Genomic DNA, 24,917 nt, shown 5'->3' with positions numbered 1-24,917 from the left:
CCATCCTGCAGAACTGTGAGATAGATAGTTCTGTTTTCTTTGTAAATTATCCAGTTTTAAGGCATTCTATTATAGCAACACAGAATTGGCAAAAGCATAAAATTGGTGCCAAGGAGTGGGTATTGCTATACAAATAACATGAAAATGTGGAAATGTCTTAGGAACTGGGTAATGGGTAGAGGTTAGAAAAGTTTGGAGGATCAGGCCAGAAAAAAAAAGACTATTGTTATGAATAAAGCATTAAGGGTGATGCTGGAGAGGGCTCAGAAGAAGGCAAATTTTGACCAGATGAGAAGTAGTTTTTCATAAACTGAGCAAAGGTTATCCTTGTTATACCATTGTAAAAAACATGGTTGCATTGTGTTCAAGACCTAGGGATTCATAAAAAACCAAACTAGAATACCTGGTGGAAGAAATTCTAAATATCAAAGTATTCAATAAGCAATATGGTTACGACTTTTAACAGCTTATGATCAGTTACAGCAGTAAAGGAATGACCTAAAGGCCGAATTTATAATTAAAAGGGAAGTAGAAAATAAAGATTTGGGAAATTCAGTCTGACCATGTGGTAAAGAATAAGAGCATTTGCAGGGGAGAAATCAAAGGATACAACTGAGTAATCACTTTCTTAAGAGATAAGCATGAATAAAAGGGAGCAAGATGTTAATAGTCAAAGCAATGGATAAGAGGCAGTTAAGGCATTTCAAAAGCCTTTGAGATTACCCTCCCCATTACAGTGGTATGGGAAGATAAAATAACTTTGGGCGACAGGCCCATGGTTCCACTACCCTATGTTGCCTAAAACACTGCTCCTTGCATCCTGGTCGTACTAACTGAAGCAGCTGTGGCTCAAATGGCCCCAAGTACAGCTCAGATCACTGCTCTGCAGGCCCAAATGGTAAGCCTTGGAGATTTCCACATGGTGCTGTCTGCAGACCTGCAACGTGAGGGTATTTTGTATGTGAGAAGAATATGAGTGGTGGGCAGCCAGGAGTAGAATGCTATGGTTCAAATGTGGTTTGTTGTCATCACAATTTTTGTTAAAATTTGATATCCAATGTGATAGTGTTGGGAGGTAGGGATGCTTGGGAGGTATTTTTGTCATGGGGGAAGATCCCTCATAAATGGCTTGGTGCTATTCCTACGGTAGTATGTTCACATTCCAGTGAGGCTGGACTAGTTTTTGCAATAATGGATTGGTTCCTGTGAGAATGGATTGTAATAAAGCCAGGATGCCCCTTGCATTTTACTTCTTTGCATGTGTCCACTTCCCAGGTGATCTTCTTTCTCATGTTATAATGCAGCAGAAAGAGTCTTGCCAAAAGCCAGAACTATTCCCTTAAACTTCCCAACATGAAGAACCATGAGTGAAATAACCTTTTCTTTATAAATTTCCCAGCTTCAGGTTTTCTGTTATAGCAACACTAAATGGACTAAGACAACCACCATCCATCTCCTTAACACTTTTCATCTTGTAAAACTACAACTTAACCCATTAAACAATATCTTTTCATTCTAAGCCCTCCAGCCCTTGGCAACCACCATTCTACTTTCTGTCTCTATAATTTTAACTAAGACTCTAAGTGTCTCATTTATGTGAATTCATACAGTTTTTGTGTTTATGTGACTGGCTTACTTCACTTTGCATAATGCGCTCAAGCTTCATCCATGTTGTTGCCTGTGTTGCAACTTTCAATCTATTTGTGCCTTTGATGCTAAAGGGAGTCTCTTGTAGACAGTATAAAATTGAATCATGTTTACTTAAATCTAGTCTGTCAATCTTTGTCTTTTAATTTGAAACAGTTTGATATATTTACACTTAAAGTAGTGACTCATAAGGAAAGACATACTTCTGTCATTTTGCTATTTGTTTTCTATATGATTTATCAGTTCTTTGTCCCTCATTTCCTGCATCACTGTTTTTTTGTGTTCAATTTTTTGTTATGAGATATTTAACTTTCTTTTTCATTTGCTTTTGTATTTTAAGGTATTTTCTTTCTAGTCACCATAAAGATTACATTTAACATTCTAAAGTTACAATAACTTAATTTGAATTATACTATTTTAACTTCAATGATTTACAAAATTTCTGCTCCTTTATTGCTTTATCCCTATCACTTTCAGTTATTGTCACAAAATTACATCTTTATGCATTGTGGGTCTAAAAGTATAAAGTGGTATTTTAAATGCATTCTTCTCTTAAAGTATAAATGTGAAATTATAAACCAAAGTTACAATAGTACTAGCTTTTAGACAATTATTTTAAAAATACATTAGCACCTTAAATCGTATAGAAAACTGAGATGGTATTATAAATAATTGTTACATTAATACTAGTTTTTTATAATTTCCAATGGATTTACATTTATTCACATTTTATTTCTTCATATGGCTTTGAATTACTGTCTATTGTCTTTTCATTTCATCCTGTAGGACTTCCTTGAGCATTTCTTGCAGAGTAGGTCTAGTGGTAAGAAAATTCTTTAGCTTTTGTTTGTCTGAATATGTCTTAATTTTCTTTATCACATTTAAAGGACAATTTTCCTGGGTATAGATTTTTGCTTGAATTTTTTTTTTCTCCTTTAGCAGTTTCAGTATATTGATCCATTGCATTCTGACCTCCAAAGTTTTTATGAAAAATCTACTGACAATCTTAAGGAGATTTGGGGCTGAGACAATGGGGTTTTCTAAATATACAATCATGTCATCCGCAAACAGAGACAATTTGATGTCCTCTTTTCCTAATTAAATGCCCTTTATTTCTTTCTCTTGTCTGATTGCCCTGGCTGGAACTTCCAATACTATGCTGAATAAGAGTGGTGAGAGAGGGCATCCTTGTCTTGTGCCAGCTTTCAAAGGGAATGCTTCCAGTTTTTGCCCATTCAGTATGATACTGGCTGTGGGTTTGTCATTAAATAGTTCTTTATTATTTTGAGATACATTCCATCAATATCTAGTTTATTGAGAGTTTTTAACATGAAGGGCTGTTGAATTTTATCGAAGGCCTTTTCTGCATCTATTGAGACAATCATGTGGTGTTTGTCATTGGTTCTGTTTATGTGATGGATTACATTTATTGATTTGGGCATGTTGAACAAGCCTTGCATCCCAGGGATGAAGCTAACTTGACCATGGTGGATAAGCTTTTTGATGTGCTGCTGGATTTTGTTTGCCAGTATTTTATTGAGGATTTTTGCATTGATATTCATCAGGGATATTGACCTGAAATTTTCTCTTTTTGTTATGTCTCTGCCAGGTTTTGGTATCTGGATGATGCTGGCCTCATAAAATGAGTTATGGAGGATTCCCTCTTTTTCTATTTTTTGGAATAGTTTCAGAAGGAATGGTACCAGCTCCACTTTGTACCTCTGGTAGAATTTGGCTGTGAATGCGTCTGGTCCTGGACTTTTTTTTTTTTTTTTTTTTTTTTGGATGCTAGGCTATTAATTGCTGCCTTTGTTGGGAACAAGCCCCCCAAAATCTGGCCACAAACTGGTGCCAAAACTGGCAATAAACAAAATCTCTGCAACACTGTGACATGTTCATGATGGTCATAACACCCACACTGGAAGGTTGTGGGTTTACTGGAATGAGGGCAAGGAATACCTGGCCTGCCCAGGGCAGAAAACTGCTTAAAGGCATTCTTAAGCCACAGACAATACCATGGGCGATCTGTGCCTTAAGGACATGCTCCTGCTGCAGTTAACTAGCCCAACCTATTCCTTTTATTTGGCCCATCCCTTCATGATACTTTTAGTTAGTCAAATATCTATAGAAACAATGCTAATGATTGGCTTGCCGTTAATAAATATGTGGGTAAATCTCTGTTCAGGGCTCTCAGCTCTGAAGGCTGTGAGACCCCTGATTTCCCACTTCACACCTCTATATTTCTGTGTGTGTGTCTTTAATTCCTCTGGTGCTGCTGGGTTAGGGTCTCCCTGATTGAGCTGATCTTGGCAAATCCAGGTCAAAGGGTCGCTGGAGCAATGGTTGGAGAAAGTGGAACTAGCTGGAGGACACCCGAGTACTCTTAAAGCAATCCCTGTGGTGAGTAAGAAGGGGAGCTCAGAAGCATCAGGGTAACAATGGGACAAGTGTGGGCTCTGGTTTGTTCCACCTTGGAACTTTTTCACACTGATGAGGAGGAGGAAGGAGAGTATAACAAAGTAACAGAAGAGGCTACAGAGCAGGTTTATTTGCCAGCTAAAGCTAAAGTGGCAAAGGAAGGAGAGGTTCATCCCTACCCTTCTGCACCCTCTCATTATTATTTTGAAGAAAAAGAGTGGCCTGACTCTCTAGAGCTTTCTTTTCTGGAGGACACTGGGCAAAAGGTAGTTGCCCCAGTGACTGTTAGAGCAGTGCCTTGAGTAACCGCTCTTAGTTCTATTCCGGCAGGAATTAAGCAAGCTAGACAAGAGGGTGATTTAGAGGCCTGGCAGTTGCCTGTTAGAATACACCCCAACAGCGAAATATTATAGCTACATCTGAGCCTTTTCCTTTTAAATTACTCAAATAATTTAAACAAGCTATTAATCAGTATGGACCAGGTTCTCCTTTTGTAAGGGGACTGTTAAAGAATGTTGCTGTTTCCAGTCAGATGATTCCTACTGACTGGGATGCTCTTACTCAACCTTGTCTAACTCCTGCTCCGTTCTTATAATTTAAAACTTGGTGGGCAGATGAAGCTTCGATTCAAGTTGCTCACAATTCCCAGGCCCAACCTCAAATTAATATAACTGCAGACCAAGTTTTGGGGGTTGGCAGCTGGGCTGGTTTAGATGCACAACTGGTCATGCAGGATGATGCCGTAGAACAGCTTAGAGGAGTGTGCATTAGAGCTTAGGTAAAAATCACTTCAGGTGGAGAACAATACCCTTCCTTTAGTGCTATAAAGCAGGGATCCAAAGAAGCATACATTGATTTTATAGCTCGGTTACAGGAGTCTCTTAAAAAGATGATTGCAGATTGAGCTGCTCAGGATATAGTGTTGCAGTTATTAGCTTTTGACAATGCTAATCCCTATTGCCAGGCAGCTCTGTGACCTATCAGAAGGAAAGCACATTTAGTTGATTATATCAAGGCCTGTGATGATATTGGAGGTAATCTGCATAAAGCTACTTTGTTGGCACAGGCAATGGCAGGACTGAGAGTGGATAAAGGAAACACTCCATTTCCTGGAGATTGTTTTAACTGTGGGAAACATGGTCATACTAAAAAAGAATGTAGAAAAAAATCTGAGAGTCAGGCTGCCAGAGAGGCAAAAAAAGAAAGCTGCTGATCCTGAAATATGTCCAAAATGTAAAAAAGGAAAACATTGGGGTAATCGGTGTTACTCTAAGTTTGATAAAGATGGGAACCCAATTTTGGGAAATGCCATGAGGGATGGGTAGGCTATTAATCATTGCCTCAATTTCAGAACTTGTTATTGGTCTATTCAGGGATTCAACTTCTTCCTGGTTTAGTCTTGGGAGGGTGTATGTGTCCAGGAATTTGTCCATTTCTTCTAGATTTTCCAGTTTATTTGCATAGAGTTGTTTATAGTATTCTCTGATGGCAGTATGTATTTCTGTGGGATCAGTGATGATATCCCCTTTATCATTTTTTACTCTATCTATTGATTATTCTCTCTTTTTTTCTCTATTAGTCTGGCTAGTGGTCTATCTATTTGTTGATCTTTAAAATAAAAAAAAAATCTCCTGGATTCATTGATTTTTTGAAGGGCTTTTTGTATCTCTATCTCCCTCAGTTTTGCTCTGATGTTTGCTACAAAGACAAAAAATTACCTAGAGATAGAACTTACAAGGGATATGAAGGACTTCTTCAAGGAGAATTACAAACCACTGCTCAAGGAAATATGAGAGGACACAAACAAATGGAAAAGCATTCCATGCTCATGGATAGGAAGAAGCAACATCATGAATGTCTATAAATTATTTTGGCCATACTGCCCTAAGTAATTTATAGACTAAATGTTATCCCCATCAAGCTACCATTGACTTTCTTCACAGAATTGGAAAAAAACACTTTAAATTTCATATGGAGCCAAAGAAGAGCCCACATAGTCAAGACAATCCTAAGCAAAAAGAACAAAGCTGGAGACATCACGCTACCTGACTTCTAACTATACTACAAGGCTACAGTAACCAAAACAGCATGGTACTGGTACCAAAACAGAGATATAGACCAATGGAACAGAACAGAGACCTCAGAAATAACACCACACATCTAGAACCATCTGATCATTAACAAACCTGACAAACACAAGCAACGGGAAAAAGATTCCCTATATAATAAGTGGTGTTGGGAAAACTGGTTAGCCATATGCAGAAAGGTGAAACTGGATCCCTTCCTTACACCTTATACAAAAATTAACTCAAGATGGATCAAAGACTTAAATGTAAGACCTAAAACCATAAAAACCCTAGAAGAAAGGCAATACCATTCAGGACATAGGCACGGGCAAAGACTTCATGACTAAAACACTGAAAGCAATGGCAACAAATGCCAAAATAGATAAATGGGATCTAATTAAACTAAAGAGCTTCTGCACAACAAAAGAAACTATCATTGGAGTGAAGAGGTAGCCTACAGAATGGGAGAAATGTTTTGCAATCCATTCATTGAACAAAGAGCTAATATCTAGAATCTACAAAGAACTTAAACAAATTTACAAGAAAAAAACCAAACACCCCCATCAAAAAGTGGGTGAAGGATATGAACAGACACTTCTCAAAAGAAGCCATTAATGCAGCCAACAGACATATGAAAAAAGGCTCATCATCACTGGCCATTAGAGAAATGCAAATCAAAACCACATCGAGATACCATCTCACACCTGTCATAATGGTGATCATTAAAAAGTCAGGAAATAACAGATGCTGGAGAGGATGTGGAGAAGTGGGAACACTTTTACACTGTTGGTGGGAGTTAAAATTAGTTCAACCATTGTGGAAGACAGTGTGGAGATTCCTCAAGGATCTAGAACTAGAAATATCATTTGACCCAGCAATCTCCTCACTGAGTATATACCCAAAGGATTATAAGTCACTGTAATATAAAGACACATACACCTCTATGTTTACTGTAATACTGTTGACAATAGCAAAGACTTGGAACCAACCCAAATGCCTATTAATGACAGACTGGATAAAGAAAATGTGGCACATATATACTACGGAATACTAAGCAGCCATAAAGAAGGATGAGTTCATGTCCTTTGCAGGGACATGGATGAAACTGGAAACCATCATTCTCAGCAAACTAACACAAGAACACAAGGACATTTTTGAGCAATGTCCACTGCTTTTCCAGTCTGAGTTCCCAGTTAGACAAACACCACATGTTCTCCCTCTTAAGTGGGAGTTGAACAATGAGAACACTTGGACACAGGGAAGGGAACATCACACACTAGGCCTGTCGGGGGGTGGGGGACTAGGGGAGGGATAGCATTAGGAGAAATACCTAATGTAGATGTTGTGCTGATGGGTGCAGAAAACCACCATGACACATGCATATCTGTGTAACAAATGCGCACCTTATGCACATGTACCTCAGAACTTAAAGTATAATTTTTTTAAAAAAAGAGAAATCTGCTGACAGCCTTATTGAGAATTCCTGTGACATGTCACTACTCTCTTACTGCTTTCAAAATTCTCATTATCTTTTGAAAATATAACATGCCTCAGTGTGGTTCTCTTTGAGATCATCTTACTTAGAGTTTATTGACCTTGGATGTTTATATTCACATCCGTCATCATATGTGGGAACTTTTCAGACATTCTTCAAATATTCCTTCTCCCCCTTTCCCTGTCTTTTCCATTTGGGACTCACAAAATGAATTGGTCCACTTGGTGGTGACCTACAGGTTCCTTAGGGTCACTTCACTTTAATTTTTTAAATCTGTTCCTCAGACTAATTAATTTTCATTGTTCCATCTTCAAGTTTGAGGTTTTTTTCTTCTGCTGCTCAAACCCATTTTTGAATCTCTCTAGTAAATGTCTTATTTAGGTTATTGTAATTTTTGCCTCTAGAATTTTTGTTTTCCGTTAAGCTTTCTATGTCTTTTATTCATATTTTGATTTTTTTCATACATCAGTTTTAACTTTATATCTTTGAGCATCTTTAATAATGTTGTTTTTAAGTGTTTTTCTAGTATATTTGCTTGTCAGGCCTTTTTATATAACAATTTTTGTTTATTTTTTTTTTCCTTTGAATGAGCCACACTTTCAAGTTTCTTTGTATATCTTGTGAATTTTCATTGGAACTGGACATTTGAATCTAAGAAATGTGGTAGTTCTGGAAATCACATTATCCCTTTCCTGGTTTGCTGTTTTTAGTTATTTTTTTAAATTGTGGCTTTTTGTATCCCAAGGATCTGCCTGAGATGTAAACTTAAGGTCTTCTCAGGTCTTTTCTGAGACTGCACCTTTTCCTGAGCGTGTGTGATCACTTTATTTTTTTCTTTGTATATGCATTGCTTTCTAATGTCTAGTGTTTAATGTCTAGCTCCCAAAAAGGGAGAAAAATTTAAGGAGATGAAAGAGACGTCAGTCCTTCAAATCTTGGAAATCACTTCAACTGGAAGTGAAGTCGTTTTCACAATGCAAGAAGCAGCAACAATTACCACCCACCTCTGTCTGTACCTCTTTAATGAGATTCAGTAATCAGTGATTAGAGATGACACTCACAAAACTTGGAGGAAATGGTCCTCCTTGTGAACCTGTGCTCCCACAAGTTGTGTGCAGACTCCTCCAAGAACATGAGCACAGCTTCCTGCCACCAGGATGGGAATTCAAATAGGTAGCTTCTACTGTGCTAAGAAATTGAAATTAACTGCAATTTAGCATCCATGCCTTATTCTAAAATATATCAGCTTTCAGTCAATGCCAGAGTTCCAAAAGAGTTACATCAGCCATATTCTACCAGTAAAATTGTTGTTTAGGTGAGGTGAGAGACTTCTTCTGCTTTCTACTCTACCTATTTTCCAGAATCTTGTCTTTGGCTTTTGACATTCTGATTATAGTGTGTCTTGGTGTGAGTATCTTTGAGTTTATTCTAGTTGAGTTCTGGGAGCTTTTTGGATTTACAGATTTATGTCTTTTGGCAAATTTATAAGTTTTTAAAATTATTTCTTCCTATATTATTTTTCCTCCTTACACACTTTGGTCTCTTGATGGTTTTTCTTAGGTCCTTTAGGCTCTGTTTACTTTTCTTCATTATTTTTTCTTTCTATTTCTCAGAATAAATAATTCCAATTGTTTTGTCTTCAAGTTCACTGATTATTTCTTCTGTGTGTTCAGACTCTGCTATTGGATCCCTCTAGTAATTCTTTCCTTTAGTTATGGTATATTTCAGCCTCAGAATTTCTATGTGATTTCCTTTCTACTACTGTGGTAACATATACATTACATAAAATTTTCCATTTTTATCATTTTAATGATTTTAAGTGTATAGTTCCCTAACATTAAGTACATTCACCTGTTTTGTGATTATCATTTCTATTGATTACCAGAACTTATCATTCCAAAGAGAAACACTGTGCTCATTACACAATAACTTCCCATTCCTCCCTCTCTCCAACTGTACTTTCTAGTTTTTCCTACTTTTTTCTTTTCTACTTTTTATTTCTCCTTTCTTTTTCTATAAATTTGTCTACTCTATGTACTCCATGGAAGTGGAACAACATTTTCTCTTTTGTGTCTCCTTTTCACTTAGCATAATGTTTTCCAGCTTCTTCCTTTTTGTAAAATGTATCAGAATTTCATTGCTTTTTAAGAGTGAATTTAAGACTCTGTTGGGTCTCTCTCTCTCTCTCTCTCTCTCTCTCTCTCTCTCTCTCACACACACACACACACACACACACATACACACACAAAAAACATATTTTATCTATTCCTCTACTGATAAAAAATTTGGGTTTCTTTCACATTTAGCTTTGTGAAAAATGTTGCTATAAACATTGGTGTACTATTATACGTTTAAATCCCTGCATTTGATTATTTTGGGTGTATACTGAGAAGATAAAATAATAGATTATGTAGTCATTCCATGTTTAATTTTTTTGAGGAACCTCCAAACTTTTCCACGGTGAATGTTTACTTTCTTTTTATCATTTTATCTCTTTATTAATATTTGTATTATTTTCTTGATTTATTTTATTCTTTGTCTATGTATTTTTTAAGCTATTTTACTATTTTTAAAATAGTTGTTTTATAGTCTTCGTATAATTAATCCAAAGTATAAACTTCCTTAGGCATGGCTTCTAGTTATTTATTTTGTTCCTTTAAATGAGCTGTACTTTCCTGCTTCTTTGTATTTCTTGTGATTTTTGTAGTTGTTGTTGAAAACTGGGCATAATAATATTATGTGGTAACTATGGAAATCAGATAGTCCCCTTTTCCTGGAGTTGCTTTTCGACTGCTGAAGGCTTTAGTGGTCTATTTGTTTAGTGTCTTGACAGCGTATTTGACAATGTATTTTTGTAAAGACTCTTCCTTGTGTGATCACTGAAGTATCCATTCCTGGTATTCAGTTAGAGTTTTCACAGAGATTTCCTTGAACTCCAGTATTTAAAGAACAGAAACAAAACAAACAAGCAAACAAGGAAACAACTGAAAATACATCTCCCAGTCTGTGCTTATTGGATCTGTGCTGGGAAACTCCTTCAGTTCTTAGCTAGGTTTGCACAGAGCCAAAGGAAAAACCTGAGGTAAAAATCTTAGGTTATTTTTGTTCTTTTCTGAAGGTAGGTCTTCCCCTATACATGTGTATGGCTTTCTAAGTTCCCCCACATAGAAGATGTGGGCATCTTGATTTCTTAGAAGATTTTCTCCCCAGGTTGTTTTTTTGTTTTGTTTTGTTTTTGTTTTTGTTTCCTGGTTCTTTGGTTATTTTATGCCTCAGGCATCTCCAGGTTGTTACTTCGTTTGCAGTGTTTTTGAGCAATGTTCACTGCTTTTCCAGTCTGAGTTCCCAGTTAGACAAAACAGAAACAAGTACCTTGCTTCAGCTGTTCATGTGGCACACAGAAAGTTGAGAACAGATGCACACAGTAATTGTAGAATAAGATCTGCTGTGCTCTCTCAAAAAGGCCCAGCACTGGAATGTAGACTCCTTTGTTCAAGACTGCTACTGGGTTGAGAAAAAGGTTTGGGCAAGGGCAAGTAAATATATCAAAAATCTTTCCTATGTTTCTTGATTCAGTGTTTGATTAATTGCTGTAAACTTTTGACCGTTTTCCAGAGTTCTGAAAAAGTTGCTTCTGACATTTTTTTTTCTTATTTGTCAATATTTCTGTGGGATGATAAGAGCTTGGAGCTGCCTGCTCCACCATTATGCAGCACTATTAACTGAGGTTTTAGTTTATTTCTTTTACAAAAATGACTACCAAGTCTTCTGATTTTATGTCTACATCCATTTTGATTGGCTACTCTCAAAGTAAGAAAGAATTTTGAATTAGAAATTTACCTACAAATTAAATCTTGATCTAACTCTTCTTTATCTTTCCTTTTTCTTTATTTTTTTTTTGAGATAGAGTCCCCAGGTTGGAGTGCAGTGGTGTGATCTCTGCCCTCTGCAACCTTTGCCTCCTGGGTTCAAGTGATTCTCCTGCCTCATCCTCCTGAGCAGCTGGGATCCACCAACATGTGCAGCTGATTTTTTTTGTATTCTTAGTAGAGATGGAGTTTCACCATGTTGGCCAGGCTGGTCTTGATCTACTGACCTCAAGTGATCTGTCCTCCTTGGCTTCCCAAAGTGCTGGGATTACAGGCATGAGTCACCGTGCCCAGCCCTAACTCTTCTTTTTCTAACTCTAAGTATATTTTAGCAGAATGCTCATGTGGCTTTTCAACAATATATTCAATAAGTAAATCACTAAAGAAATCAACATTTGAACTACACAAACTAATTTTTGTAATGGAATTTTATCGGGGGAACCCGCTCCCAATATTTCAACGTAGGTTCTTTCTATTTTCCATAAATGTTGGCCAGCTGAGAAATAAAGATAAAGACTACAAAGAAAGGAATGTTACAGCTGGGCCACCGGGGGTGACATCACATATTGGTAGGCCCATGATGCCCGCCTGAGCCTGAAACCATCAAGTTTTTTATAAAGGGTTTAGGGGGTGTAAGAACAGGGAGTAGATCACATGCTTCAAGGGCAAAAAGGAGAACTACTGATAAGGGTCTATGTTCAGCGGTGCATGTATTGTCTTGATAAACATCTTAAACTACAGAAAACAGGATTTGAGAGCAGAGAAGCAGTCTGACCATAAATTTACCAGGGCGGAGTTTTTCCCCATCCTAGTAAGCCTGAAGGTACTGCAGGAGACCAGGGCATATCTCAATCCTTATCTCAACCGCATCAGACAGACACTCCCAGAGCAACCGTTTATAGACCTCCCCCCAAGAATGTATTCCTTTCCCAGGGTATTAATATTCATATTCCTTGCTAGAAAAAGAATTTAAAGATATCTCTCCTACTTTCACGTCAGTTTATAGCTCTCTGTAAGCAGAAAAATATGGTTCTTTTTGCCCAACCCCACAGGCAATCAGACCTTATGGTTGTCTTCTCTTGTTCCCTAAAAATCGCTGTCATTCTGTTCTTTTTCAAGGTGCACTGATTTCATATTGTTCAAACACATATTTTACAATCAATTTGTACAGTTAACACAATTATCACAGTGGTCCTGAGGTGATGTACATCCTCAGCTTACGAAGATAACAGGATTAAGAGATTAAAGTAAAGACAGGTGTAAGGAATTATAAAAGTATTATTTGGGAACTGATAAATGTCCATATTAAAATGAAATCTTCACAATTTATGTTCATCTGCCATGGCTCCAGCTAGTCCCTCCATTCAGGGTCCCTGAATTCCCACAACAGAATTTGAACCTTCACTAGTATTATTTTAAGGCAATAATCTGTACCCTTCATATAATATTAAGCTTATTCATGGGTTCCAAATTATTATAGTACAGAAATCAGCACAGACTAAATCTGTCCTGTCACTTGTCTTTAATCAACCTAAGAATAATTTTTATATTTTTAAGTTATTGAAAAAATCAAAATAAAAATACTATGTTATGACATGTAACATTAAATGAGATTCAAATTTCAGTGTTTATAAAGAAAGTTTTATTGAATCACATCCACATCTATTTGCTTATGTGTTGTATATGGTTGGTTTTATGCTACAATAGCATAATGGAGTAGATTTGACAGAGAATCTACAAACCTAAAATGTCTATTTTCTAGCCTTTCACACAAAATGTTTTCCAGTTCGTTTTAGTAAAACACATAATCAACAACCTAAGAAATAATTTCAATTTTATGAATCTTGAAAGCTTTCTTCTGCTTTAGCATTAGTCATTAGCTAGAAGACTAATTTTACTTTTAGAAATTTCAGCTACTACAGGTTTTATCAGGTAATAATATATATTTTTTTCAATTCAGTGTTTGATACTTTTAGCACATTTACCCTACTAGTTCAGTTGAAAATAAAGACAATGTTTCTTATACATGTCTAACACAAAAGTATTTCTGGATGGTTTTTCCTAGGACTTAAATTTCTCAATAATATTAACCATTCCTTACTAAATTTTGTCAACTTCAAGGACTAATTCTGAACTTGACGTTCTTTCCTCTAATTGAGTCAGAGAAAACGGGAAATTTCCTTCACCATTAAAAACTCTCTTAAATCAGAGTATCTTACATTTATATATTATTCAATTGATAAGTATGTGAATCAGAGTACTTTAAATTTTTACAGTGAAATCTTATGTTATGTTGAAAGACAACTTAAAAACACATAATATCTAAGTTTGGGAAACATCATTGGTTTGGATGACATCTGTAAGAATGCTTTCAACAACACTGTCAACTAATGCAAACTGATGTAGAATGAGCTCTTCTGAAAATAATTCAGAAATGAATTTCCAGCTATTTCTCACCAACCATAATTTTTTAGAAGGTCTGCATCTACAAGTTAGGCAATTTTGTATGATCTTTGGGATTAATCTATTTTTAAGAGATTATTATAAGTAGACTAAACCTCCAGTTAAATAATTTTATTATTTATATGTAAACATTTAACTAGATAATCACTTTTTTCTTTCCTGTCATTACTGCACCAGTCAACTTCATTAAAGGAAGTTTGGTGTTTTAAAACAAAACTTTTTCAGAAATTTCTGCTTTATTACTGGCAATTGTCAAGAAAATTTTAGATAAAATAGAATACACATTCTCTAAAAATTCATGAGTCACCATTTTTGGGTGACAATATTTGACATTCTTTCCTGGCTGCTTGGTCCATCTGTTGAATCTCTTTATAAAACCTCCTTGGATTCCAGAGGCAAATATGCTGATGTTGAAACTATATCACAAAGTTCCAAGTTCAGCTAATTTTGAAAAATTTATCACTGCACTAGCTAGCCACCTTATTAAATTTTTCCCATTACTTTTTGTTTTTACAAATGGATCTTGATCTCTATATTTGAGTATAATATTCCTGAAAATTATTTAATAACTTTATTGACCAATGATTTCTTGATTGATATTTTATCCATAAGAAGTACCTTACTTGTAAGGATTTTTTTTTTATCACAGGGGCCATTTTATGCATATATGGAATTTATACAGTTATCGCTTACTTTCAAATGATGCTTTATCTACAGTTGGATCATTTTGCCTGGGAGACATAAACTAAACTAACTTTACTTACAGGTGGGAAAAATTTATCTCGTATAAATCCTTTTATTTGAGTATCTAAATATGCCTTTAACAATAAACTTGTCCCTTACATAGTTTCATGTTCAGCTTGGTTTTCATCTCAATTTAATAACTATCCCAGTAACAACATCCTATAAAATTTAACAGGAGAAATCAATGTGCATTTCCTGGTGGGTAGTGTGAGTTGTCTAGTTTAATAATTATATGTTTAGTCATTTAACTCTCATGGCACACAAGTAATACTAATTATTAACATCTCTTACTAATTATCAAAAATCCAAAGCATTTGTTAAACCCTTCTTTTACCTGGTCCCTTTTATGCTTCCTTTTGCTTTTATTTTCAGTAGTATAGGAATCATCTTATAAGACACTATACTATGCTTTAAAAACCATTTTATTTTCTAAGAGAAGTAAGCATACTTATATCAGGTACAAAAGCTTCAGTGTTCATCCTCGTGAGCTGGTGAGGAAGATGTGGAATTACTGGTGTTACGTAGAGAAAACACCTTTGACAAAGCTGAAGACATTTTTGTCAGCATTTTAGATCCTTGTTTGGAGACATCAGACTTGGGAGTTTCTGTGGACAAAGTAAACAAGAAGAATGATATCTTTATTTTTGGATGCTGAGGTCAAATACCTTGCCTAAGGTCATATGAGTAAAAGGTGGCCCAGCTGGTAATAGGGTCCAGATTTTCTGACTCTCATGACATCATTATGCCTACTGTACTATAAGGCTCCTTTAGTCAAGTATGCAAAAGTCCATTTCTCTTTTCTCAGCAGAACACTCTCTGAAAATGTCTAATGAGTTAAAAGCGAAAGTAACCTTCAACTCTACACAGTGTGGACACCTATTTCAGAATGCTCAAGAGAAAGTAGAAGCACATTAAAAATACTATAAATTCTCACCTACTTTAAGTAAATTTTCCATTGACTGACCCCAAGTGATTATTTATGTCATGGAAAATAGGATTGTGTAGGTAATGAAAGAGTTCCTATTTGGATTTTTTTGCACCATTTATTCAGCATGAGGTTTTAAAGAATATAATCATCTCAGTTTAACAAAATTATTATTTTATACATAAAGAAATAATTTTATATGTAAAGAAATAATCATTTATGTGCTTTTCTGATACTTCATAAGTTGTGATAGGGTTACTAAAATCCTGTATTTTCTTGATTGTAGTACATGACACTCAAAAGTTATAAATTTTAATATAAAACTTTAATTCCCAGCTTCTTTTGAAAAAATGGAAGAACTAGGAACAATCTAGCATGCCATTGATTGTAGCTGAGTAGCAGCTGCCTCCTTCAAAGGCAGCATGCCATCTCCCATGAGTCACACACCCCTTCTCAACCTGCTGCTGTTGTTTATGGTACCTACCTTGCTCTTATAACCATTTGAGTGTGTAGACAGTGATGATGTCGCATGAGATTGGGATTTGAAACGTAGCTCTGCTGCTTGTTAGCTGTGGGATAACCTTGGATAACGTATTGTCATTTTTCTCTTTAATGATTCTCACTTTTTTTCTTTAAATAAAATGGGAATAGCTAGGGCCTGATATATTTTAGTTATATTATCTATTGTCCCTTTGGTGTAAAGATAGAGAACTACATAATTAACTGAAAATTGGTATTTATACAAACAGTAAGAATATTATTTCAATCCCATTTTGATAATATGCAAGGGGAGAGTCACTCATTTCCAGGACAGTAATAAAAAATTCTAAACTCAAAATGATGCAGTTGAGAGTTTAATTACACCAGTTGTTAAAATAGTACATTTTGTACCTGAAGTGACTTCCTTTGAGGGATTTGCACTGCCAAGAACATCCTTGGATCTTTCAAAGATGGTGATAAACTGCCAAGGTAAATTGAAATACAAACTGAGTCTTTCACTGGACACTAAACACTAAATATACCCATAAATCCTCAAATCCACTAGATATACCTATAAATACCATTACAGTATCTTACATAAAATATATCTGTGCTCTGCAATCTCAAAGAATTGTTCAATAAGGCTGAGGCTCCTAATTTTTGGAAAGTAAGATGCCTAACATTGACACTTGTTATGAATGCAGGTTTTGGCTAGCACTAAATGAGGGTCAATGGTTCAGCCATATTAACTCATGAAAAATCTCAGCTCTATCTGCCCCCTCTATCCTTTGATTGAATTGAAAAAAGTTAAAAATTCTTTTCTGAAAAAAGATGTAATAGTAAGGGGAGAAAAAAGGATGTTCACTTTGTAACCCCAAATTTTCTTTTATTGAAATCTTAGCCACTGCAGAGTCTGGGGCAATAAAGTGACTCTGTGGACCTGGTTGTGCTGGGATTGTGTCTCCAGTACTAGCTTTACTCTATAGACCTTTATCAATTTTGAATGCAAGAGCAGCAATTGTCCCAGAGAGGCATAAAGTAGCCTGGGACAGGTGGTGGGGCTTCAGCTATTCTGAAACTATTCTAAAATGGTAGATTTGAAGGGTACCAGAATTCTGTAGCTATTCTAAAATGTCATCTGTTAAAAATCAATAAAACAAGGCTTAAATACATGTAACATAAGAGGAATGCGCAGTGTCTATATCAGGTAAAAAGCAACAGATACTATTACAAGAGTTTTACCATAGTTCCTCCAAGAAGACTTAAGGGTGCTCACATATTAAGCTATTGGAAACAAGATAACTGAGGAATAAAATGGGGCAGAGACAATGTAAAGTGCTGATTCTCAGTTGTGTATCCATAAGTTTAACCAACTAAAGATAAAATAAATGAAAAATAATGGACAGCTGTATGTATACTGAATATGTATAGACTTATTGTTCTTGTCATTATTCCCTAAATAATACAGCATAAGAACTATTTACATAATATTTACATTGTGTCAGGTATGATAAGTAATCTAGAAATAATTTAGAATATATGGGAGGATGTGTGTAGGTTATATGCAAATATACCATTTTATATAAGGACCTTGAGTACCCCTGAATTTTGATATCTTTTGGGATTCCTGGAATCAATCCCCTACAGCTATGAGGGGATGATAGTACTTAAGTTATGCTGAAAACGTGTATCTGTTTGTTAGATACAAGAGTGCTTACCCTTACTTAATGGAGCATTGTTAAAATCATGACTTTAAAGTTTTTAATCTAAAAATTTCAAAACCTTGGCTATGTCGGAGTTGGCATCTTTTGACCTTTTCTTTGAAAGCTGTAGATATTGTCTTTGTTCTTTGTATGTTGAATCATTTTGGAATGTATCCTGCACATTATATGTAAGTAGTCAGATTTTTGGTCCTTTCAAAATCCTGTAGAGGATATGTGTGTGTGTGCATGTTTTTTTATTTTGGTAGGTAATTGACTCATTATGTTCAGATCACATATCCTACCCTGCCCATCTCATGGCTGTGGTTTCAATTTAATTTCTGTTTTCAAAATTTTTGTAGCTTTGAGTATCCTTATGTATGCACTACTGTTAAGAATGCAGTTCAAGTTCTCGAAGACTTTTGTCTTTGTAACTTCAGGTAATTTCCAAATATGTACAATTCAGAGGGGGCATTATAAACAGATTTTTGAGGTTCCCCTTTCTGTGATTTTCCTCAATGCCTGACTCTCATTAGCCCCCTTTTCTAGTTCTATGGCTAAAATGCTGTGGCTTTAGCCTCTGTGTGTGTGCTGTTTCTAGTTTATATCTGCATCTACCACTAAGAGTAAAGTGACAAGAGAAAGCAGAGAAAAGCACAACAGGCTCAATCAATACTCCTTAGTCTACTGAGGACCCTTTCCCTATTGGTCAGAGAAGAATTTTCTTTCAGAGTTTTAAGTGGTACCTCAGCGGCCTCTGCTGCTACTGCCATGCAGCTTCACGAGGGGACCTTGCCTTGAGGCAGGGCCAAGGAGGGAGAAAAAGTGGGGATTCTCCCCAGATTCTCCATGTCACGGGAATCTCCTAACCGGTAAGAAAACAATGGTTTCTCTAGGAGCTATATTCTATCCAGTTGATCTATGCAATTCCAGGATTTGAGTTTCCCTGAGTCTTAGAGGATATGCAAATAAAATAACAAAACCCAGGAAACTCACAATGGCATTGGCCATTCTTTGAGTTTTGATTCCCCTGCCTAACTCTTGTTATTTATTTTTCAGAATCCTCAGTAGTTACCCACAGTGTTTAGTTGTAATCACTGAGAGAGGTAAGATGGAGCCTGCCTACTCCACCTTACCCAGAACTGGATTAGATAACAACTTTACCCATAATTTTACCATGGAAAAGGTAGCAAAGAGGGAAGGAACAAAAGCAGAAGGAGTCCAGATTAGCCAGAAATTCCACTTGACACACTGAGTGTCAACAGGTTCTTAGATTAGAGCTTCAGCATTTCCCTTCTGTTGCCATATAATTTTACTGTAAATTATAGTGTAAATTTACATATATGCAAATTATATGTAAAGTGTGGCCAAAATGGAGCCTGAGGTAGTTAAATAAATACTTATATTCACAAATGAGGATTAGCTTCAGTGGGTGACAAATCCAGTATCTTTGAACATTTAAAAAAATATATCTTAAGTGTAAGTTATAAGATTTTAAAAGTTGGTTCTGAAAATTGTACTATATTGCGATATGAGAAGTAACTCCATAATTGATAGCTTATATTGTATGTGGGGGTGGAAGGACCCACTTGAAGGGTGATTAAACTGAACCAAGAAAGAAACAATTTGATTAAAAAACACAGACAAAGATGTGTAGCTTCATTTCTCATTGGAAACTTTATAAGAAAGATTTATAAAGAGGAAATTTTCTTGGCTCACACTGGGGAGTAGGTGGGCTTTGTGGAAAGTTGCCAGTAAAGAAGTAATGTTTAGGAATGCAGAAAAATAGAATTAACACTCACTTCCTGCAAGCCATGCCCCTTCCATGTTTGAAGCTTCTGTTTTCTCCCCACCTCCCCAAGTTTCTCACTTGAGTCTACTCATCCTAGGTAGGGCCAAGTAATTCACTCCCTCTAGTGTTTTGCTAGAGACTGTAGTAACAGAGCTAATAAACAGAATTGTACTTAGATGCTAGGGAGAACCAGTATATTACTTTGTGCACCTAAACAAGAAATGATGACTTAACCCAAAGGATTTTGTCAACATATTTTAGTACACCAGGGACAGGCCTCAACTAGGAAGAGGGAGAGGGTGTAAGAAATTGTGAATAGGAGAATGCTTTCTGATATCCTTCAAATCATACCACACAGTCCCTGACTGAACTATGAAAACTGAGTTGTTCTTAACTACATCCTAATATATACCAATTAAGGCTAATTAAAAATACTTACCTTAACACTGCTTGCATGCTCTGGCTTTTGTTCCTGAGAACTTTCTGTAGAGATTAAAAAAAAGTAAAATAGTCTCTTTCTGAAGCATATATATTTGTTGACACAAATCTGATCATATTACTTATTTTTCACCAAAGAATCATATAATTTAAGCAGGTCGAAGAAGTTGTTATTTTAAATGTATAAGCAATTGGGAACAACACTGAAGTAAGTGAGAGCCCTAGAATGTTGGGGCATGTCTTAGCCCTTCAGTTAGAAATTTAGAAATTATGAAAGATGAAATGTAACATAGTGGGAGAGGCAAGCTCTGTAACTTAGTAGCTATACATCTATGCGCAACTATTCAATCCCTATAAGCCTGTTTGTTTACCTGTGAAATGAGGGATTACTCTATAGATGATTCTTAAAAGCCCTTCCAGGTCTACCACTTTCTTTACATGCCTACTTAAAAGCAGCTTATTAGAATAAAGAGGAGAGTACGGGTATTATTAAATAGTAACTTCTGGGAGAATCAGGAGAGCTTCGAGGTAATGCTCAGAGGAAATTTGGTGGAGTCTATAGAACCAAAAGTTGTCTGAGTTCCAGGGGAGGTCAATATATTAGTGAAATAAATTCAGGCAAGGAGGTAGAAATGACACTGTGAGAGAAGCTTCTCAAGAACCCACTGCAAGGGAAGCAGCTAACCTGCTAAGAAGGCAGAAACCCTGTATTTAAATCTTAGCTTCATTGCTTAAAGCTGTGTGAACACTGAACATCTAACTTCTCTGACTCTGTTTTCTCATACATAGTACGTGAATGAGACTGTCTTCCTTGGCTATAGATATCATATAAGAAAAAACTATGCATTTTATATAGCTACACTCATCACGAGCCAACACAAGCAATAACTATCTAAAGTACCCTTTGGGCCAATATGGGTTCTAAAAAAAAGTAACAGTAAAATCTCAATCAGCTCAAATATGAGAAGTGATTAAAATATCTGACAAAATTGGTTAGGTTTCATTGTTGGTTGATAATCTTCCTAAAAAGCACCTAAATATATATTGCACATAATTGAACAGATTTTATTTTAAATGAATGAGAACATTTGGGTTTACTACAAGGGCAATGATTCCAAACACAAGTTTTTAAGTTTCTAAGGTATATGGGCTTCCAACTCCCCAGAAAAACTAGGAAGTTGTTTTGATGAAGAGGCATAAAAAATTTCCTGATATTTATGGGGCCCCAATTTTTGGATTTAAGTTATTTGAGATTTTATTGTATATATGAATTAGGAATGAATATATCTGGCCTTGATCTTTCCACTTAATTTCAGACTTAAATATCCAATTGCTTATGTGACATCTCAACTTGAATGTCTAAAGGATACCTCAATCTTAACGTAACCAAAAAAAAGAATTCTTGTACTCCTCCTTCACCTTTGGTTGATCCAATAGTCTCTCCTATCTCATTAAATCCCTGTATCTACTATAAACAAAGTAGTGTTTTAGGCTCTTGGTGATACAGCTGTTAACAGACAGAAATCTCCACCTTTATGAAGCTTACATTCTAGAGAGACAGTCAAAAAAACAATTAAAATACACACTATAACAGAAAGTGCTATCCAGTAAAGCAAAGAACTGGGATAGGTAGTGCCCTGATCAGAATTAAGTTGCAGTTTCAGAGTGTGGCCAGAGAAGACCTGAGAAAGTGACATTTGGGCCAAGATCTGAAAGTAAGGAATGAGCAATGCAGATATAGGGGAAAGAGTACAGGAGGATCAGCAAATCCAAGGGCCATTAATATATAAAGTGTTTGAGGAACAGCAAGGAGGTTAGTGTGATTGGAATGAATTGAGCCAGAAAGAAAAAGAGGAGTACCTTAGAGGGGGAATAGGATGTTAGGGTGATGCCCAGATGATGTAGGGGTTTGTAAGCCATTGTGATGACTTGAGATTTGGTTCTAAATGAGATGGGAAGTACAGTCATGCATTGCTTAACATGGTTACATTCTGAGAAATGCCTCATTAGGTGATTGCATCATTGTGTGAACATCATAGGATGTACTTACACAAACCTAGATGCTATAGCCTACTATACACCTAAGCTATATGGTGTGGTATGTCTTCTAGGCTAAACCTGTACAGAATGTTATGACACTGTATACTGGAGGCAACTGTAACACAATGGTAAGTATTTGTGTATCTAAACATAGACAAAGTACAGTAGAAATACAGTATTATAATCATATGGGACTACTATTTTATACTGGTCCATCATTGGCCAAAACATCATTATGTGACACATGACTTTACTTATTAATGTCTGGAATTATCTTGTTTAAGTCTTTACTCTTGGGATGGGACTTCCTACTCCGAGTTAAAGTGTAAATTCCATGAGAGCAAAACCTTTGTCAGTCTTGTTCAGACATGGAATCTCAGGATACAAAGAAAACACTCAGCAAATCTTTGGATGAATGAGTAAGTAAATGATTTAATTGAACATCTGTGATATTACTAAAGGATATAAGTACTAAGCAAGATCACCAAAATGAAGTTGGAAAAAGCATATTAAAACACTGAATTTAGAGGCAGGAGACGTGGGATGCAGATGGAACTTTTGTTTATATATAGATTCACCGGATACATGTGCAGGATTATTACTTGGATATATTGCATAATGGTGAGGTTGGGCTTTTAGTGACCTATCACCTGAATAGTGAATATTATACCCAATAGGTAATTTTTCAGCACTCACCCCCCTCCTCCCTTCTGGTGTGCCACGTCTGTTACATTGGTCTGTTTTGGACTCTGTTTTTGACTCAGAGGAATGTTGGATGGGTCACTGCCTTACCCTGAGCTTGAGTTTCCTCATCTATGAAATGAGTATGGTTGTATGAAACAGTTTCTGTTGGCATCTAGCAAAGTATAATTCCACAATTCAGACATTATAGGAGTGGTTTTTGTGAAATCTATGATATGGTCACTGAATTCTGGCATACTTAATGCTATTTTATGGATTATCTTAATAAAAATGATTTTCACTTTCAAATTGGGAGAATATGTTGAATTGGTTGCATGTTTGAAATAGTAATGATAAACTTGTGGTTTGACTTTCAATGTGACTTTATAGCAAACATGACACTCTACCTCTTATATATGCTATTATTGTTAGAACCATATTGATCCTCCCTCTAAGGTCTTGACAATTAGAGAACCTAAAAGTCGTTACAAATTTTCTAAGGAGCCAGTACTATTAAGGAATGAATTAAAAAAAAATAGAAAAATGAAAAAAAAACGTGAGGTACATCCTAGCCAGATTTTAATATGAGGGAATAAATTTAGCTTTAAAAAGAGGCATAATCCTTCAAAGAAATAATTAAATTCTAGTAGTATGGATTCTGGCTCAGATATAAACTGCTGTTACAATACTCTCTATTTTGTAGATATTTCACAGGAGTATGGTAAATGTGAATTCATGTCACTCCGTATACTTGATACCACAATCAGTGATAAAATCTTAACGGTAATTTAGGCAAGGGAAAGTATTTAACTCATTTTAACACCTGAATGAGGTAATACTGTATCATTTTCTAAAGTAGATAAACTCATAGAAAAAATAAAGCCTGTATTAACTTCAAGTTTGATAACTAAAAAAAAAAAACCACACACACATCAAAATAGTAGACATTTATCTTTGAACACTTCCTAATTTAAGAAAAAAGAGTCCAACCTTCTAATATTTTAGCACTTGGGTCTGGGCAACAATCTTCAACCTCACTAAAATAAAAGAAAAAGAACATCATTTAGGGTGAATTTGATAAATGAAGAAGTTACTGATTAAGCAAAAGAACAGTTAGTCTTCATATGGAAAGAAAGCTTAAATAATATACTATTCACTGAGATTCCAAATCAAATAAAAATGATTTCTGATTGACTTTTTCCCCTACTTTTAAAATTGTGATTATACATACATTAAATTTACAATTTTAACCATTTTAAGTGTACAGTTCTATAGCATTAAGTACATTTGCAGTGTTGTGCAACCATCACAACCATCCAGCTCCAGAACTTTTTTCATCTTTCCCAACTGAAACTCTATACCAATTAAATATTAAAACCTAATTTCCGTCTCTCCCCATCCCCTGGGAACCACTATTCTACTTTCTGTCTCTATGATTTTGACTATGCTAGGGACTTCATATGAGAATCATGAAATGTCCTTTTGTGCTGACCTATCCCAATTAGCAAAATATATTTGAAAGTTCATACATCCAGTAGTATGTGCCATAATATCTTTCTTTTTTAAGGCTGAATAACATTCCATTGAATATTTATAACACATTTTGCTTGTTTATTCATCTATCGATAGACATTGGGATTGCTTCCACCATTTGTCTATGGTGAATAACGGTGTAGAAATATCTGTTTTGGTCCCTGCTTTTAAGTATTTTGAGTATGTACACAGAAGGAGAATTGCTTGATCGTAGGGTAAGTCTATATTTAATTTTTGAGAACCCGCCCAATACTGTTTTCCACAGTGTCTACACTATTGAAATTTCCACCATTTATGCATAAGGGTTTCAATTCTTGACATCCTTACAAGTACTTGTTTTCTTTGCCTTTACTTCTTTTTTCCCTCCCTCCTTCCGTCCCTCCCTCCCTTCTTTAGTTATCTTAATGTGTTGAAAGTGGAATCTTGTGATTGTGATTTGCATTTCCCTAATGATTAGGGAAATGATTGAAAATCATTTTATGTGCCTCTTAGCCATTTGTATATTTTCTTAGAGAACTGTCTAAGTCCTTTGCACATTTTTAATTGGGTTGTTTTATCATTGTTGAGTCATAGGAATTATTTATATATTCTGAATCTTAATTATTTACTATATGTATAATTTGCAA

At 35.6% G+C, this 24,917-nt stretch overlaps 1 protein-coding gene across 1 annotated transcript in view; it reads right to left on the bottom strand.

Annotated features, from left to right (window-relative positions):
- Positions 1-15,106: 15,106 nt before the first annotated feature.
- Positions 15,107-24,917, bottom strand: part of FSIP2 (fibrous sheath interacting protein 2) — a 101,080-nt gene continuing 91,269 nt past the window's right edge. Inside the window, exons 20-23 of the mRNA XM_031651393.1 lie at positions 23,749-23,795; positions 20,039-20,082; positions 16,519-16,588; positions 15,107-15,307 (exon numbers count right to left, since the gene is read on the bottom strand). Coding sequence (XP_031507253.1) covers positions 15,171-15,307; positions 16,519-16,588; positions 20,039-20,082; positions 23,749-23,795 — 298 coding nt within the window. The 3' untranslated portion in view covers positions 15,107-15,170. The remainder of the gene's footprint in view (positions 15,308-16,518; positions 16,589-20,038; positions 20,083-23,748; positions 23,796-24,917) is intronic.

This window comes from Papio anubis, chromosome 10 (assembly GCF_008728515.1).
Source record: "Papio anubis isolate 15944 chromosome 10, Panubis1.0, whole genome shotgun sequence".
In the NCBI taxonomy this organism is placed as follows: Eukaryota; Metazoa; Chordata; class Mammalia; order Primates; family Cercopithecidae; genus Papio; species Papio anubis.
This window is presented reverse-complemented; position numbering and strand designations above follow the sequence as displayed.